Raw genomic sequence first — 18,484 nt, forward strand, 5'->3', positions numbered from 1 at the left:
ATAAAAAGTAACGTTGAATATCATATAAAATGCCGTTGCGTAAATTGAAAACATCGGAAAGCAATCGCTGACACGAGTGTGTATGTGACAGACGCGTGTTCAGCATCGAAGGGGAGCCTCACGCGGCGCACATGAGCACAGTGAAGCAATCAGTCCTCGATGGTACATCAAAATGGAGCGCGAAGATCGCCATCACAGGTTCGATTGACGTACAGTGTTTGCACTAAATGTTCCCCTCTAGGTTCTAGGTACCAGCAGCGGAGAACCAACAAAAGGCATAAAACACAATACAAACACAACACTAAATTGTATTCAATCTTTCGTTTCATGTGGCGGCCAGGCGGACTTTTAACGTCGACCCAGACACTCACATTGACAGTCTAGAACAGGCCAAGCAAGTCACTATAGAAGGAACATCAAAGTGGTCTTGCAAGATCGCCATTACAGGTTTGCGGTGGTCTTTTGCGGCTCCGAACCGCACGCTCGCAATTTTGATACTATTAGAAAGACTCTTCGCCTGAATTCTATTTTCCCTTGTTTTTGATATCTGCTTCAAATTATAATTTACGTAACATTATGAACAAGAGTCATAGCGTTGTTAAAATTACATGCTAAGTTGAATTAAGTATATGCTTAAGTAACGTAAGCCGCAGCTTCAGCAGATATCAAAAAAGAAATCTATTGCATATCTATACTTCAAATACTTACCCGAACAATCACGGTCGTTAATGCACCGCCTCAATCACTTCCATCGATAAAAAACGTAGCTTGATTTAACCATTAACACTTAAGGAAATTCCACGAATCTAACACTTCACTCAACTTTGTTATAATGATAATACAGATTCAATTATTCTTGTCACGCACACAAATTTTATACTCCCTGAACACTGAAATGACACGATTCGAACCACGTTCATTTATAATGATTGCAAAACCACAACTCAGCAGCACGTCTGCTAAATTGACACAAATTGCATGAGAGTCACAAATTAACAATAAATGTTACAATTATGAGTGGATTGTCAAAGCTCGTTCACTGTAACATGAATGGTGATAGGCCTCACTTCACGAACATTAACCTGTTTAATTTTCAGTGCGACGACGATAGAAACCTATACTTCAGTAGTCGTTTGTAAGTGAATGAAATTTTAGAAGGAATTATAGCATGCCGAATGAAGGACCCCAATTATCCCGAAATTTCTGCCTCTCTACTGTTACTGCCAATAACTTTTCGATTCGTGAAAATTCCAATACCATTAGACTTGATTCCCGCGCATATCTTTATACTTCTTCTTTGAAACTTTCTTCTTGGTCGAAGTTTGCATTAGAAGTTGCGATAATGTAGGCGCTATGTTCAACTTGTTTTAGAAATCGAATTTGGGCATAGATAAAAAGTTTGGTAGTTTGAAGCTAGTGTCTTCTTCTTTGACCCCGACCCGTCTGATCACACGAAACCCCGTTCATAGATTTCCAAGAAATTTTAGCACAGAATGCCTAATTTGGTAAGTAAGGTAGAAGATAGCTTGGTAAGGTTATCTTTAGAGTAATTAAGCGTAAGTTGAGGCTAGCTTTACCCGCTAATACTGCTTCAAGGCGAAGTATGTAACCGCAATGTGTAACATCTCATAAAACATGTACCTTAGTTATGAAACAACCATGAATATGGATGCATATTACTTTCGAAAGATTTACCAGAAATACGTTTGCTCGTATTTACTGAACCATGGCGGAGGGTTTGGAGATATTCTGCTATATTATTTTTATTATACGAAGAGATCCACTGGAGTGGAATATTTGAAATATTATTTCTGTAAGTAAAATATTGGGCTGAAAGTGCCTCTGCATAAGATCCCGCTAAAGTACTAGTCTATAGAGTATGTATGTAAAATATATTATGTTGAATACCTAAATAAAATGATGCAATATGTAATGATGAAATACTGAATTGGCCCTTCGTGGGCAGTTATCTGTGCTCAAGGCCTCATCGCGAAGGATAAGAGTGGAACTTCAGACCCCTACGTAACCGTCCAAGTAAGCAAAGTGAAAAAGAGAACAAGAACTATGCCTCAGGAATTGAACCCCGTTTGGAACGAAAAGTTTTACTTGTGAGTATTGCACGGCAAAATAGAAATGCTTCCTTTTACAAAGCTTTTACATACAGTCGCCTCTATATTTATATACCTACTATATTCGTATGTTTTTTTGTTCTACAGTGAATGCCATAATTCGTCTGATCGTATCAAAGTACGAGTATGGGATGAGGACAACGATTTGAAATCAAAATTGAGACAGAAATTGACGAGAGAATCTGATGACTTTTTGGGTCAAACGATCATCGAGGTAAGCTGACCAAAAAATGTTGATTTTTTGCTGTCTATGAAATTTTATTGATTTTATTTTTGTATGAAACTGAGCGGAATTGGAAAAAGTACGTTGGTAAAGTCATCCATCAACATCAATTTATCATAGTCTTGTCGTTTCCCTGACAAGTGAACTATGATGAAAAGCTTCAGCGGAGTCTAGTCTCATAGGTAATAAATATTTATTAGGGAGCAGAATTTGTTGGTATTTTTATCCCTAGTGGCGATAGAGAGTTCCGTTATCATTATTATTTCCATCAGTTCTGTTTATTTGATCAACCAGTCATTTAAAATCATTTTGTTGTCAATCATCCTTGTATTTGTCACTGAACTTCGGCCTCAAAGCGATATCTCATAAAGTATTAAGATAGTCTATTATGTTACTATTTTTATCCCTGATACGTTAAGAAGTATCTGAGATAATGTGTCAAACTTTTTTATACAAAAAATAACCTTCATTTATTTTAATAGGTACGAACACTGTCAGGAGAGATGGACGTCTGGTATAATCTGGAGAAGAGAACAGACAAGTCAGCAGTATCCGGAGCCATCAGACTGCATATCAACGTGGAGATCAAGGGAGAGGAGAAGGTGGCACCATATCATGTCCAGGTTAGTGCTAGAACTAGTCACATGTAAACTACAGGAACACCCCAAAGGCAGAATTGGATAGTATTATAATTTGTGTGAAACGAAAAATGACAAACTTCGATTTTAAAACACCAACTTTCCAAATAAATCAGACGAAAATACCGCATACTTTTGCGGCTTCGTAACTTCGACAAACGAAATACGAACAATGTCGTCCATAAAATCGGCGAAATTACAGCCATGGATTCTGAAAGGTCAACGACCTTTGGTAATGTAGTTCATAACATTGGTAGCCTTTGGTTGGATTTTATAAACAATGTTTTCCAATTCGCAAGTCAACAGGTTGCTGAGGGCGTTGGCACCATGCCCCTTGGCCTACAGCCAGCGTGGTCGTAATTACTTGTTATTTAACGCAACTACTGAACTTGACAAACGTGATTTGTTATTGTTTTGTTTTGTTAATTTTGGGTAAAGTGACTGATTGGAACTAATCAAGTCATATTTAACATTCAGTCAGAGTAGGTGTACTTTCGCTTTTTATATATTGGTGCAAAGTATAATATTGTAAAACAACTACAATTACCTTCCTTTCATCTTCCGCAATACATAATTGTTTCAGGAATTAACGATTAAAATATGCTTTCATACACGGGTAAGCCAAATTAACACAATGGATATAGGAAACAGTAGTCTAAAATTGTATGTCAAAATTATACGATAACAAAGTTGTAAAACAGTTTAGCAAAATTCTTCGCAAAATCGAGATACCCAATCAATTTTTGGGTGTATAATTAAATTCGCCAGGAGTTCCCAAAAGTTTTGAAACATTTTTCGCTCGAATCGTTCTTTTATATCATCAATTCGAATTACATCGCTCGTTTATTACAGGCTGACTTCAGTTTTGTTAGCATACAATCAAACCTAGTTGTAGTGAGAAGGTAGCTAAAACCCAGATGCGGGAACAGAATGGACCAACTTTTTGGAATAAATGTGAAAAGTTTGTGTAGCCGGCTAACTAAGCGAAACTGCTGGCTAATGCAAAAGTATAATTTCTTGGTCACATTCGGCCCAAGAGGGGTGTTGGGCGACTGTGGCCAGTTTTGTGATGCAAATAATTTAAGCTGGCTATTTTATGTCGGTCGACCTCTCCCGTTGGGAATTTTAATGTTTATTTTCGAGCAAACTTTGGCCAACGAGCAAATTAAAGCTGATGGTATTAAAATTTTCTTTATACAGAATCAAATTGAATGTCTCGAATCGACGCCCACGTCAAAACCTAAACTTCAAGAAAAATAATGAGACAACAATAAATCTTTGAGTCAACAATGAATTGCTTTTCGAAAATAAATGCGCCTCAATAGATAACAATACAATAGGTTTCGACATTTTTACACAATATGAAGGTATAACGAAACACGGTCCTCGTTACGGTAAAGTTTTAGGTAACTTTTTGCTACACATTTTTTATTAAAGTCACAACTGTGAATTTGATCATTAAGACTATGCAAGATTAAGCCAATTTATTCTTAAACATGTTTTATTGAATAGCAATTCGTGGGTTAAGAACTAGAGTAGCGTAAGGCCAAAATGGCAACTTCTCAGGAGAGCCGGGAAAACTACTCAAATTTATCTACTGTTATCTTATAGCCCTTTTTGTGGCAAAATCTATAGTATTTAGATATCTGATTTTTACTAATAATAAAACTTTAGTTATCGACTACAGAATAATGTAACTTTTTGGTCAATTAAAATACGGTTTCATTTTAATATAATGTATTTTTCAAAAACTGGTTGACATACGTCATTTTGGCTGTTACATAAATTAGTGCCATAGTAGCTATCCCACCCTTACGTTTTTTTGGCAGGAAGAAAAATTACGGAAGCTTACGAAACAGGGACAGTAGCTCTGTAAATCGAGTTACGATCGTTGTGCTCGTAATTTTTTTGAGAAAATAATGTCAAGATTATTGTAAGTAGAAACACTTCATTTTGGCAATAAACAAAATATCTTTTTTTTTATATACGTTATTGTTGTACTAAGCAATCAACACACTACATCGTTCCAGTTTTTTGGCACATAAAAATATGGAGATTAAATAAAGGAATGGTGAAAAAATTTTTTTTTTTGTATTTTTGCCCTTACGCTACTCTAGTTCTTAACCCACGAATTATAGGTGTATTTCAACAAAATACTAAATTGGTTTCTATGTTTACGCTCACACACAAGCTATTTATATGACAAAATGCTGACTTCAACATTTTACGATGATAAACCTTTTACTATGAAAATAGAACTTCATTTATAGATAACATCAGTCTTGTTAAATCTACAAAGACCTCGATTTCATCCGTAATAGGTATGGCTCTTAGTAGATGTCAAGTCTTGAGCTTACTCAGAATTTAATTTCAATTTGAAGCACGCTTTTAAATCAATTTTTAAGACGGGATTTTTGTAAGAATTTTTGCTTACAAGGATTTTCTACTTTCGCGATGTTTTATGTCTTAAATAAATTTTGTGTCAATGCCCTGATATTTTAGCTAAGCTTCCTAAAAACAGATAGGGGATATAAAACCTTCTTATTAATGCCTAGTTAATTAATTTAAAAGCCCTTTAGCTTAATAATCTTTACAAAATAGCCCAAGGTTATTTACTGAAACATTATTAGACCCTCAAACTAGACGAGACAATATTTAATTTACACTTAATTAATTTACTAAGACTTATGTGAACAAGTTTGGTACATTAATGATATGTTACATAACGTCGTGTCTAATGAAAATGGTTGACGCTTGCATGAAATTACATGAGACTATTAATTAAAGTTAAATGAAGATGATTAAAAATGTTTTAATGACGTTAGTTTTGACATTTTTGGCTCGAAATATTTTTGATGAAACTAATTTATTGGGTTACCCGAGTAACTGGGTTGAGGAGGTCAGATAGGCACTCGCTCCTTATAAAATACTGGTTTTCAGATACATACGGTTAAACTGGAAGCCGACTCCAACATAGTTAGCAAAAGGCTATGATGTTAAAAATGATGATTAATTGTGTTCACTGAATTCAATTTTAAATAGGAAAGTATCAAGTAGGAGTGCTTTTTCTTCTTTATTTAATTCTCGTAGAATTTTTACGGAATTTAAATTCAATATTTAATACGTTAGTGAAAGAATATCGTATTGTTCAAAATACAGGTTAACCTATAAAGTTGAAACCAGGAAACTATAAAGAATATTTTGTGATGCACCAAAATTCTGTTACAAATAACATAACGAGATAAAACGCAAAAGTTACATAGAATAACGCTAGTGGGATGCAGTTAGACAAATTGTGAGCTTTCAGATTTTACTAGTGCTATGCAGTGTAGTAGTTTATATGGTAAATATATGCGGGAAGTTAGACTCCAGTACTGTTAGTTTAAATCTTTCGTACTTGAAACCAAAACTCTGATGATAAATCAATAGAGAATAGATATACTTAATTATTCACAATTCATCTTTCTTCCTAAACAGTCATAAAATACTAGCTTCCGCCCGCGGTTTCGCCCGCGAAGAGTTCGGTTATATCGCGTTTCCAAGAGAATTCTTCAAAGTCCGGGATAAAAACTATCCCATGTTCTATCTCAAGGTCAACTCTATCTCTGTACCAAATTTTATTAAAATCAGTTCAGTGGTTTAGACGTGAATAACAGACAGACAGACAGGAGTTACTATAGCATTTATAATATTAGTAGGGAAGGCATACTTTTCAAAGTTAAAACACAAAGTCTGGGTTGTGTTTGAATTTAAATATTGAATTTGGTACTTTTGCCAGTTATCTCGCTTTAATTTTGAGTTTATTGTATTTAATTGGTTAAGGTTATGTTGACTTAAAGGGCTATTGAGATCATCAATTCTGCAAGTTGGTTTAACTAATTTACAGGTTAAGCCGTAGAAGCCAAGAACAAAGTTGTAATATTGCTAGTATTTTGTAGTTTAAAATTAAAGTCATTGCCCTTTTTGCTAATTTAGGCCCCTATTGTTTCGTGGTTGATTTTGCTATAAATACAGTCTACTTATGTAAGTAGTACCTACTATTATTACCAAGGTAACGTTAACTACTAAGATATACACAAAATGCCTCCCGCTAACAAAACTTTTTTTCAATAATTTATTATGTAATCCATCTCAAGTAAAATGTTAAGTTACATATCTAAAAATCACAACCCAAGCCAAAACAGTTGGGTAAAAACACAATCCTTAAACTTCGTGACTTCCCTTCGAGGTAAAATCCAATATTATTAAAAGTTGCGCCATCGGCCGGCTAACAGTTTCTTTTTCACATTATACGGAGTTCTGCTTTCAGATTTTTAATAGAAAAATAACATGGTTTGGGCTTGTTTCCCTGCGGGGCGGGGGTTGGGCTTACCCGTGGACGGGCAATTGATCTATTTAAAACTGATAATTTTTATGGGATAGAATTATGTCTTGTAATATTTGAAGTTTACATGCAAACTCGTACCATTCCTAAATGTATATGAATGGTATCATAATTATTATACATTGCTTATTAACATTATTCTAGATAAGCAGCTGTATTAAGGTTTGAATTGAATCTGATGAATGTTGTTAACATGTTCATAACCTGGTCGACAACGAAGAGCTAAATAGGATTGTTTTAAAGTGAACGCTGTACTTATTGTACTTTTTATATTAAAATAAAACCATATTGACAGTTTCTTCTCGGGTTATCGGACTGACGCGCGGCTCCTGTGAGGTTTAGTGTAAATCCTTGCACGTAGATAAGATGTTGTTTTATCTTACATTATTTTTTCAAACACACACCAACGTTATAGTATATTCAGTAAACATGATTCAACAAATACGAGTTTCTCAAACTTTCATAAAATTACACAAAAAAATTATTGCAAACTGCGATCCAAATTCCCAAGTTTAAACTTTCAGTCTGAAAACTAACGACAGCCATTAGATTATAATAAGTAACGCTTCAACTCGCGTTAGAAATATACTAAACAGATATTACTCCACCAAAGTCTGATAATATAAATTAAAATTTCAAACTATTGTTAGCTTGAGTTTGTTTTAAATTATTCTCAGCTCGCTAGTAAAACGAAGCACTGTTTGTGATGAAAATAAAGTAGTCTGAAGTACGTTCAAAACTGTAGAAATATAAAGACGAACACTCTAGACATAAAGAAAATAGGGATCGCTATTATCTAGGAAAAGTTTTCCCGTTTGAAGAACTACTTTGAAGTGTTTTTGGCGTAATTGCTTATGAAATTTATTGAGATAGAGTGAGCTTCATTTACGAAGAATTAACCTATATTGGTACTTAATTAATAATTTTGAGAACAAATTTTCTTAACAAGTCCTTAAGTTAATTTTTCTATAAGTAGATACTTAAGAAACCTTTTTACTCTAAAAATCTCTATACTTAATTACTTAGCTACATTTGTTACATGTATTTTTTCTCTTGCTGTAGTAAACTAAACAAAAATGCTTCACTCACATAAAGTCACTAACTAACCCTAGTTTTAAAACAAAATTAGTTAAAAACTCTAATTCCCTCCCGTATAATGTAAAAGAGTTAACGTTTGATGAGCAAAATTTCTAAAACTAGGGAACTAGTCCCCTAGTTACGTAGGGTTACACCTGTTTTAAATTGGCGCGTATGATGGTGGGTTGTTATATAACGTTTGTGTGAGTGTGTGTATGTGAGTCTGCAAGACTGTGATGATACAGGTACAGTGTACTTTAGTAAATGTGTGTTTTGAACGGTATGTTTTAGTGACATTAGGTTGATTAGGTACATAGAAAAAAGCAAAGCGAATTTATAAGTGTTTCTCTTGCCGATAATATTGTGATCTAATAGAAAGATTCTGGAATTAACCTTTACCATTACTATTCAATCATACTCAAATCTCTTTTAGTTCTTATGTTTTAAAATAATCCGATAAAGAGAAAAACTTGTAGATAATGAAGAATTTATTCAGGTAGCTAGAAAATTAAATTATCAAGTCTGAAATTTACAATACCTAGAATCTAAATTATTTCCCTCTCCTAGTTAACAGTAGTCTATGCAGGTGTTAAGTTACAGAGCAGACTAAAGGGATTACTTAGTTTGCAAGCACTAGCGTTTGCTTCTTCCTATATTAATATAATTCTAACGGCTTAGTTTCTAAGGAGATTTGCTGGAGCTTAATATTAAAATCTTATGCAATGTATAATTTGGTTATTTTTATCATATTATTATTAAAACCGACACTTCAAATCTATATATACCTATGTAAAGAAAGGTGGTTAGTTACACTGCTAAAACGGAACGGAAGAAAGGCTAAACCGATTTGGGTGAAGATTGGTGGGGATTGATAGGAGTAGTTTTTGAATTCTTCAGAGTACAGAACGTAGTTCACTCGGGACTAGGGAAAACCTCAAATGGAACCTGCATTTAAAGGTACTGTAGTACCAATAGACAGTATTGTAAATTACACCATTTATGCCAGACTGTCCATAATTCACTAACCACTGCAGTACTCTATAATGTTTCATTTCTTAGCAAAGTATTTCTCGTTAAGCTATCAGTACCTCGGAAGGTAATTTAGACTTCAGACTAAGATAAAATACCTCACTTCTAAGTATAAAATATTCCACAAAGTATTAAGATAAATCCTTTGATCAACCTTTTCATTGCCGGTTGTGAGAACGTAGTTACTGACCTTTACGATGTTTATAAGTACCTAAAATAAGAGTTGTTATTACTGCGTTAGTAAACATACTGAGGGTTTTGTTCATGGAGTTCATAAAACACAGGTATGAGTGAGTGAAAGTAATGAGCTTGGCTATATAGCAGGACCTTTGGTCATGTACTTAATGCAGGAAATAGAAGTAGTGATGAGGTTATATTTTTTCTTTTCATCTGTTTGATGTATACCGACCCTGAAATACTAGGGTATAACTTTATTTCATAAATAGTAGCCTTTTCTTGTGGAGTAATATCATCAAAGGATATTCCTCCCCTCCCCCTCTTGCTGTGCAGGTGCTTGTGGTGCAGTGAGAAGGACTCAATCTCACCCTTGTTCCTTCTAGAGCCTTTTGCTTACCAGAGCCAGTGCGGTAATTCTTTCTAAGAAGCCCGTAGGCCCTTCAGTATTTTATTTAAGCGGTACCTCAGTTTCCTGGTTTCTCTTCTAAATTATACAATCAAAACCAAGATCAAACGTTACTCCTTCTATCACTGCACCTATATTGTAGGTACTTAAGACCAGCCGTGTCTGACCGGTTTAACAGCATCCACTCCCAAACCGCGGAGATTGCTTTACCGTACCGATTTAACTACGTCCATGACACCTGTAGCTATAACTATGTTGTGTCCTCAAAGAATTGGGACTAACTGGCTAGCGGGAAGATCAATTTGCTTACGAAGTTAGTTTGTGTTCGGTTACGGCTTAGGATGATCAATGTCAGCCTCAATTCTATGAAAAATCGGTACACAGGAAAAATATTCCCATTTAAATAGTAGAATTTTTATGGAATAGATTTCAATAACAAGCTTTGGGTATTGTAAGGATTTTCATACACGGATTTTCCGAACCATTTAGATTCTTCAGTTGGGTTTACGTAATTTTGATAAATGTGATATGCACCTCAGGATCTGGATGCATCACTTATTCCTTTTGGAATAAAGTCACGTCAGTTGCTAGAACTTCAACCTTTATTCTTTCAAAAATATTATGTACCCTTACATGGGTATTCGGACTGAAAACGATACTATTAAAAGTACATACAAGCATGTGCTTTTAATGACTTCCTACCCCTACTTTCAACCACCTTCCCCTCCCTCAATTATCCCATTTGAAACTACGTACAGCATAGACTTCATACCTTCAAGCATTATAACCACTTACCTCACTTACTAAGGCAATTGCCTCACAAAGCGCGCAGTGTCGCACGCCAACTTTTAATTGCATTACTTTACCGTAACGAGGGCCAGTGTTATACTTTTTAGGGTTCCTTACACGTGAGTAAAAAGCCGTTTTGCTCCTACAATGGAAAGTTTGTAATAGGTTTTGTTTGGGTATCGCTGTTGATAGGTGTTCCTAAAGTATTGTCGTGTAGACGCACTGAAATTGTTTGGTAACTTGTACTTAGTTCTAGTATTCTTGGGGATATGGTCAAAAAAGCGTCTAAATTGAAGTCAGTAACGAGATTTGCAGCAATATGCCATCATATTTTGATTATACATAACAAGACATTTATAAAATACTAACAGCCTTACTTATAAACGTGAATTAAAAATAAGTAATACTTAAGGGCTGTTTAAGAAAATTCTTACTAATAAACGTTGCTTAAGCATGTCTTAACTAACATTTAATCACTACTTAAGACTTTAAGTAGTGATTAGTTAAAATGTTGCTTAGAAGGTGATTAGTGATTTTATAAGTAAGGGGGTTAGTCTGCTATGAATTGAAAAAAAAGATGTAGATGTCTACGTCTTTTTCTTAAAAGATAAATCTTACTTTAACCCACAAATGAGTCACATCTTTTTGATGTTTAACCATATCCATTATTGCGTCGCAAAAATATAATTTACCATCTCCAAATTCTTATTTAGTTTGACCTTGATTTTAAGAGCCGCGTCCATCTTGTCAGTTTGATCAAAGGTTCTTTAGACGTCATCAAAGTTCTTCAAATGAAAGTAGGTATTTATCTGAATTCGGGCTTTTGTTATAATTCTATCCACGTGGACAGTTTATCCTAAACACGTGGACAAAACAAAAGGTTATTCATTGTTCTATTTATTGTTTTGTTAAGAACACTTAGCCTAATAAAGATTTAATAGAAATTTCAGCAGAAGTAAGTTCTTATTATCTGAGAAACAACGCGTGGAGTTTCTCACTATCTTAGGGAACTTTGTTTTGAGTTTTGACTAACAGAAACGTGATAACTGTCAAAGTTTTGTACGTTAAAACTTTTCTATCTCACTTGTGAAAACAAAATTACTTTAACTTTAAAAAATAATTCGAAGTATTTCACAATTAATTAATAAAAGCATTTTAAAAGAACAAAATGAAATATCCGCAATATCTTCCGAAATGATAACGAAGATACATTTTAAAGTGTAAATATTCAATAAGAGACAACGAGAGCCAATCAAAGTTGCAAATTGATATAAAACATCAAAAGATAAAACATGTATTTCGTAATTTCGACACAATTGGAAAACACTTGCCGAATATACAAAATGCTGCTGGTACAATAAAGGAAATAAACGAACCAATTATAAAATTGCGTAACAGCTGAAAATACGGGATCTCACTGAAATTCACACTCCATTTAACTGTACTTAAACTTTTGCAAATTTAATTAATGACACTGTTAAATTACCTAGGTACTGTGGAAACTTCGTCTATAAAAAATCATGATAATCCTGTTTTTCGGTATGTATTTTAAGTACCTATGCAGCTTAATCTTGTGTGGATTGTTTGTCAAAAGATTGACATAGCTTGGTACTCTAGTCCGGTCTCATATTCCGGTCTTATAGATTTTTATTAGGTCTCTAAATAATGAACCAAATGTAATGCAAGATCGCTGTGCTAGCAGGTTTGACATTAGGATCTATAGATAGGTATTTTATTATCCATAAAGACTAAAGCCTAAAGCGAAAATAACTGTGAGAATACCATAAGCTGCTAAATTAACTACCTTTCATGTAATGTTCGGTTTGTATGGGAAACCAGACATTCGTTACATGTAACCTTACATGCAACTTTACTGATACTTAATTTACAACCAGAACTCTTAATTCTATGGCTTTATTGTCTCCTAAACAAAAACACATTAAATCCACAAAAATAATTCTTAACTTTTCAACTAAATAGAACAAAAAATAGGCTTTTTTTCTAGCCATAATTAACGTAAATCGTTCATTACTCCAACTATCCACAGCTATTCTGAACAATCGCTCTGCCCTCGATCTTAGATCCCTGTAATTTGAAGGGAACCTTTAACTTCTATTACATTACGGAATTCGTGCTATAGAACTTTGTTTTTAGTGAAGGTCAAATAGGGCACAAAGACTTACAAATTAATTACAGCTGGTGTTGATTATATCTGATTAGGTATTTCGGATATTTCTGGTTTCAATTTTAGTACCTTATAATAATCAACACGCAATCTGTAAAATTTCTTCAATAGATTTTCAACCTTATCTATCACAGTAGTTAAAGGTTTATATTCGATTGGGTTTACCTTATGGTGTTTATACCTAAGTAACATGATTAAAACACCGTACAAAGAAATAATGTAACCACTTCTGGTAACACTAGAAACGAGCTCAATGTAATATACTTTAGAAAAGGCAAAGCAGATGAGACACCAACAACCTTTTCTCATTCACTCTTATAAAAACTTGAGTGTTGATATCTTGCAGGCTTCCAAAGAATTAATGGCGTACCCTACGTTTTCCTCATACTTAACATCTATGGGTATTTTTACGTGCGAAACTACCCCATTTAAAGATGATGGCGCTATATCTAAGTATATATTGTGTACGTGCAAATATGCTTCTGCTTTTTCGACAGCCTTTTTAGAGGGTAGGAAGTTCAGATGTGTATTTTTAGGGGCGTGAGATGATGTTTTAATTCTGTACATATTTTTCTGTTTTAAAGTATGTATTCTTTTATATAGTGTCACTGCAAAGGTTTGGTAATGATAAAACTTTGACTTTAAAACATATAGTGAGGAGTCACACAAACAATCGTGTTGAAGATAATCAATTCATTAACTTATTTGATGCAATTAAAATGAGCCTTTCTTTAGATTTCAGATTCATTTTATACTTCCTTCCTACAAAGGTTATATTCGTCATATTTTCCTTTAACTTCACAAGCCCACAAAAACACATCAAAAATGTTTCTCACGTATAAAGTGCAAGACAGATGTAGTAATTGACGACTCTTGCCACTCAAAATTTTCACAAAGGGCCTTCCTAATAGGTACTTTTTATGGAGTCTTCCGCTGACCGAACAAAAACGAAGGAAAAATCCGCCATATTTGAGAGCTGTTTTACGATCGTACTAAAGCTTGGGTGGTATGGGAATGTATAAAAATATTATCTATGTCTATACTCATATTATGAAGAGAAAAACATTGTATGTTTGTTTGTAATGATTAAACTCAGAATTTACTGGACCGATTTTAAAAATTCTTTCTTCATTAGAAAGCTACTTTATTTGCCAGTAACTTAGGCTATATTCCATCCCGGTACATCCGGCTAATCCTACTAATATTGTAAATGTGAAAGTTAGTGAGAATGTACGAATGAATGTTTGTTACTCTTTCAAAAACGGCTGAACCGATTTGGTTAAAACTTGGTATGTAGATAGGTGATATCCTAAATTAACATACAGGCTACTTTTTATCAACACATCGAGAAGGCGAAGCCGCTGGCGGAAGCTAGTACATTGATAAAATCGGGATAATGTTTAGCGGTATTTGTAAATACCGCGGCTGTCTGGGATTCATCGCGTGCAAAGCATTTCGCGATTATCGACGCTCCATTAGCTTCGCCTGGCTGCGAGGAAATAAAAGTATGGGGTTTCTGTAAGCTGAATTATGTTGGTTAAATATTATTGTAAGCTTTGGTTAATAATGTGGGAATTTTAAATACAGGAATCAGTTTTCAAATCTGCACAAACGGTCCACTTTTTTATGGTCAACTTCAGACCTGTCGAAATTGACAATCTGGAATACATTTAGAAATCAATTTGGGATTACCTACGCCTTTAATTTCCGAAAAGCCTTAGAACCCCAAGTCAACAAGTCCGCGTTATTTATTCTACAGACAAAGGTGAACAGGTTTCCGCTCTGGTTGCTAAAACCAGGCCAAAGCAAATTTGTCGCTAAGGGACTTAAAAGATTAATGTACCTTAATTTCCTAAGCAATAAATTGCTGGAAAAACATGACTGTTCCGCATATTTTATGGGTCCATAATGTCATCTGGCAAATTAATAATATTTTGTTTTCGAAACACGTCTTCACCTGACAACACCTAGGAACTTACTTTGAGTAATTGTTTATTAACAATTTATTCTGGTTTCTATCCTTCATTACATAACAAAATTAATAAATAAAGAAACAACAATTTGAATCTGTATATTCCTACGTCAACATGTAGAAATCTTGCAGTAAGAAAACAGCCCCTTCTGTGTTTTAGTAACCTACCTACAATGAAATATCCATAAACTCATTTACAAAATCCCCAAGAAAATCAAGGTCACCAACAGACTGGCAGTTAATAAAAACAAGCCATAAATACTGTATTGACAACTCAGTCGTATATAGTCCCGAGTTACAAATAACTTCCCGCCGTTTGTTCCCGAGGGTATCGTTAGAGAATGGCTAAAGAACTGCTCTAGTGTTACACTGGTGACAGGTTAATGTACCATTGTAAACTAGGAACTACAAAGCGTTCGTTGTGACGTCACCTTTGCCGTCGGATCCGAAAAGCATACAACAGCATTTTGAATGAGTAAGTGCGTTTAGACGAAGTAACAAAGAGATAGATCCGGAACGCAATTCTAGATCTAACACAATACGTTTCAAATGAGGTTAGAAAAAACTACGAAAGAATGTTTTGCCTAAAATCCTTAGAAATATTTCTCAAAGGACTATTTTTCAATCTACTTTTTTCTTGAATAAACCAATTAATTCTCTAGACTTTTAAAAAGTCCTTGATTTTGTTGTTTTTGTGCGGAGAGGGTAAAAAATAATTAACTAATTAAGTTTGGTATAAATATTTTGTAAACCTTTTAAGAATGTAATAAGATTTTTGTATTTTTGTTTAAAACATAATAATTTTGCCCAAAAAGTCTTGAACATAATAAGGTACAACGAAACTCGAAATCCAGATAAAAAAAATACCCCTTATAAGAATGAACACTCTAGCAACCAATCTGCAAATATGATGAATAATTAAATAAATTGGATTGACACCGAAGTCTTCTGGGACCCGAAATGGGCCAGCAACTCGTTCCGGCTCTATTTATGACTATTGCATTTTCATAATCATATTACCAGCTAAGAAACCAACGTAGTCAGGACGAAATTCCACTTGCGTTCAACTGGCATGTAACACAAAGGCACGTACCAAATATTATAATATCTACATAGGTACGTACTCGTAGGTACATACGATCATAACTTTTTCCACGTTGTATTCAGATTTGTATTCATATCTTGTTACGAAATAGAAATCTGTATCACAAGACAGCACACGGTACACAGAAACGTGTTAGATTGGCAGAACATGATCCAAAAAGACTTTGTTTTTTTTTTTTTCCAAAGAAATCTGAACATAAATTGCTAAAGTTATTATGTTATCTTCTGTGATTTTTTCACACCTTTGGTTTTGTCTGTACCCCATTTTGATTCCGCACGCGGCTTGGTACGCTATTTGTATTTTGTGCCTTCATACACAAAATTTTCTCTCAGCTACAACATTTTGCTATGCGGGTTTTCCTAGGGGAGTAAAGGAGTAAAGGTTGACACACTTTGTCCGACCGTGTAATTAGGTAAACCACTGTGCATCACACGGACGGTTAATTGCATATAAAGAGAATAAGCAATTTAAGTGTAATTAGGTTTTAACCAGATAGAAATTAAGCAGATTTAATTTAGACTTTTTGAATAAAATCTGTTTTAAATTGCTCATTTTACGTTTATTCGCGATAGTTCCTAAAATTGCAATGTAATACACTTGAAAAAGAGTATCCCCACTGGACATAAGTTTGATATTGCTACTAAATTGACAAACAATTGCCTACCAATTTAGTTTCAAACCATCCAGTAATTCCGTTCAACACCTATATATCTCTGATTTTGTTCTGCTTACAGTAGTGAAAGCTTTTGTGAAATCTGTAAAAAGTTTTTTCAGAGCCGAGTTGATACCTATTTGTCTTTGTCAGATCCATGCGAGAATTTCTATTCAGGCTACCTGCAAATTAAGTGCTTATTTTGAACAAAATATGTGGCTCAATTTACACTGTAAAATAATATTTAAATAAAACATTATGTTATATACTGAAGATAAAATAATGTCATCAGTATATTAGGGGAATAACATAAGCTTCTATAACGACCCTAATCTCAAATTTATGTGTGAATTTGCGTTATTTCGGTACCAAATCGCTCGCAGTGGGCGTTTGGATACCACGATAATTCAATTTAGGGTTTGTTTCTCTTATAGACTCGTTACATAAAATTGGATACAATTGATTACATGTGTACAATGAATACTGTTGTAAAACAAATTCAACTTTATCTGTATGAAAATAAGATCCTTTTTATGTTACTGTCTATTTTACGCCGCACAGAAGCTTGTTACTTTACACAGTGGTTAGAAATAATGTCATATGGATACAGGATCGCAGCATGAAAAATATGAATGTTTATGATTTTTGACTTTACGAGTTTGTATAAGTTCTTATGAAGCTCCATGCACTTAAATAAAAATTTATATCCAATCTCGGATAGTACTTACATGATTGAAGCTGGGAGCGTTTTCCATTCAAAGTTAAGTACTAAAGGATTTTAAAGGAAAAAATAAAATTTGATTACGACTTTGTTCTGGTCTGAAAGTCTGGCGTGACTGCTGAGCGTGAGGTTTTTGATTTCATCCTCAGATTGAAGTGATATTGAGAGCTTAGGTTTCTTCCTATTTAATGACTGTAGGATTTTCTTGTCCGTTTTTTAATACAGATTTTTTGAATCTGAAAGCTTTAACTCTAAGTTGTCTCTGTGTAAAGTAAAACTTGGGTAGATAAAATAAAATACACATTAAGGTTTGCTTTTTATTTTATTTTACTTAATGCCTGAAGTGACAGGAAGGCTCTTTCAAAGAACTTTTATTCCCAAAAAAATCTCCTACACCAATTGTTTTTGATCTTCACCCACTTAAATCGAGGTATCTTACAAACAAACAAACATAAAAATAAAATATAGGTCACGATGTCAAAGTTCATGCGTAATTTGAGCACTTCGAAACTCAATTATCAAGTGTCAGAGTGACAAGGGGGAGTGGAGGGGTAAATGTTAAATTTATTCCTATCAATGGATAGCACGCACGATATGGGGGGTAGAGGGGTGATACGTAAATTATTAGTGCCTCTGTTATTGTATGTAATTAGTTTTGAAATGTTATTGAAATTCTGTTATGGGTTGATGTTTAAAGAGTACCTGTAACACAGAGGGTCCAAGAAAATTGACTATCTGTTTTGATTAACGTTTTTTGATAACATTGCTAAGGTTCGCTTTTTTATAGTGGAAATTAACCTCGTTGTTTCATGAGATTCAAATGAACAGATAATTGAAATAGTATACAGTCGTTCTGTATTGAAAATTATATTTTAATAAACCATTACTTTCTTTGTTCACTACAAATAAACTCGGGCTATGTGCACAAAAATACATGCTTGCACATAAAAATATTAATAAAATATTCAGCTGAACATTATAGTTACAATAGTTTCAC

The 18,484-nt window shown here is 34.0% G+C and overlaps 1 protein-coding gene across 1 annotated transcript in view; it reads left to right on the forward strand.

Annotated features, from left to right (window-relative positions):
• LOC124637181 (protein unc-13 homolog A) overlaps positions 1–18,484 on the forward strand; it is a 52,753-nt gene that overhangs the window by 12,610 nt on the left and 21,659 nt on the right. The window contains exons 8-11 of the mRNA XM_047173538.1: positions 92–198; positions 1,967–2,108; positions 2,217–2,343; positions 2,835–2,975. Of these exons, the coding sequence (XP_047029494.1) occupies positions 92–198; positions 1,967–2,108; positions 2,217–2,343; positions 2,835–2,975 (517 nt within the window). The remainder of the gene's footprint in view (positions 1–91; positions 199–1,966; positions 2,109–2,216; positions 2,344–2,834; positions 2,976–18,484) is intronic.

The sequence above is a fragment of the Helicoverpa zea genome, chromosome 15 (genome assembly GCF_022581195.2).
Source record: "Helicoverpa zea isolate HzStark_Cry1AcR chromosome 15, ilHelZeax1.1, whole genome shotgun sequence".
Classification (NCBI taxonomy): domain Eukaryota; kingdom Metazoa; phylum Arthropoda; class Insecta; order Lepidoptera; family Noctuidae; genus Helicoverpa; species Helicoverpa zea.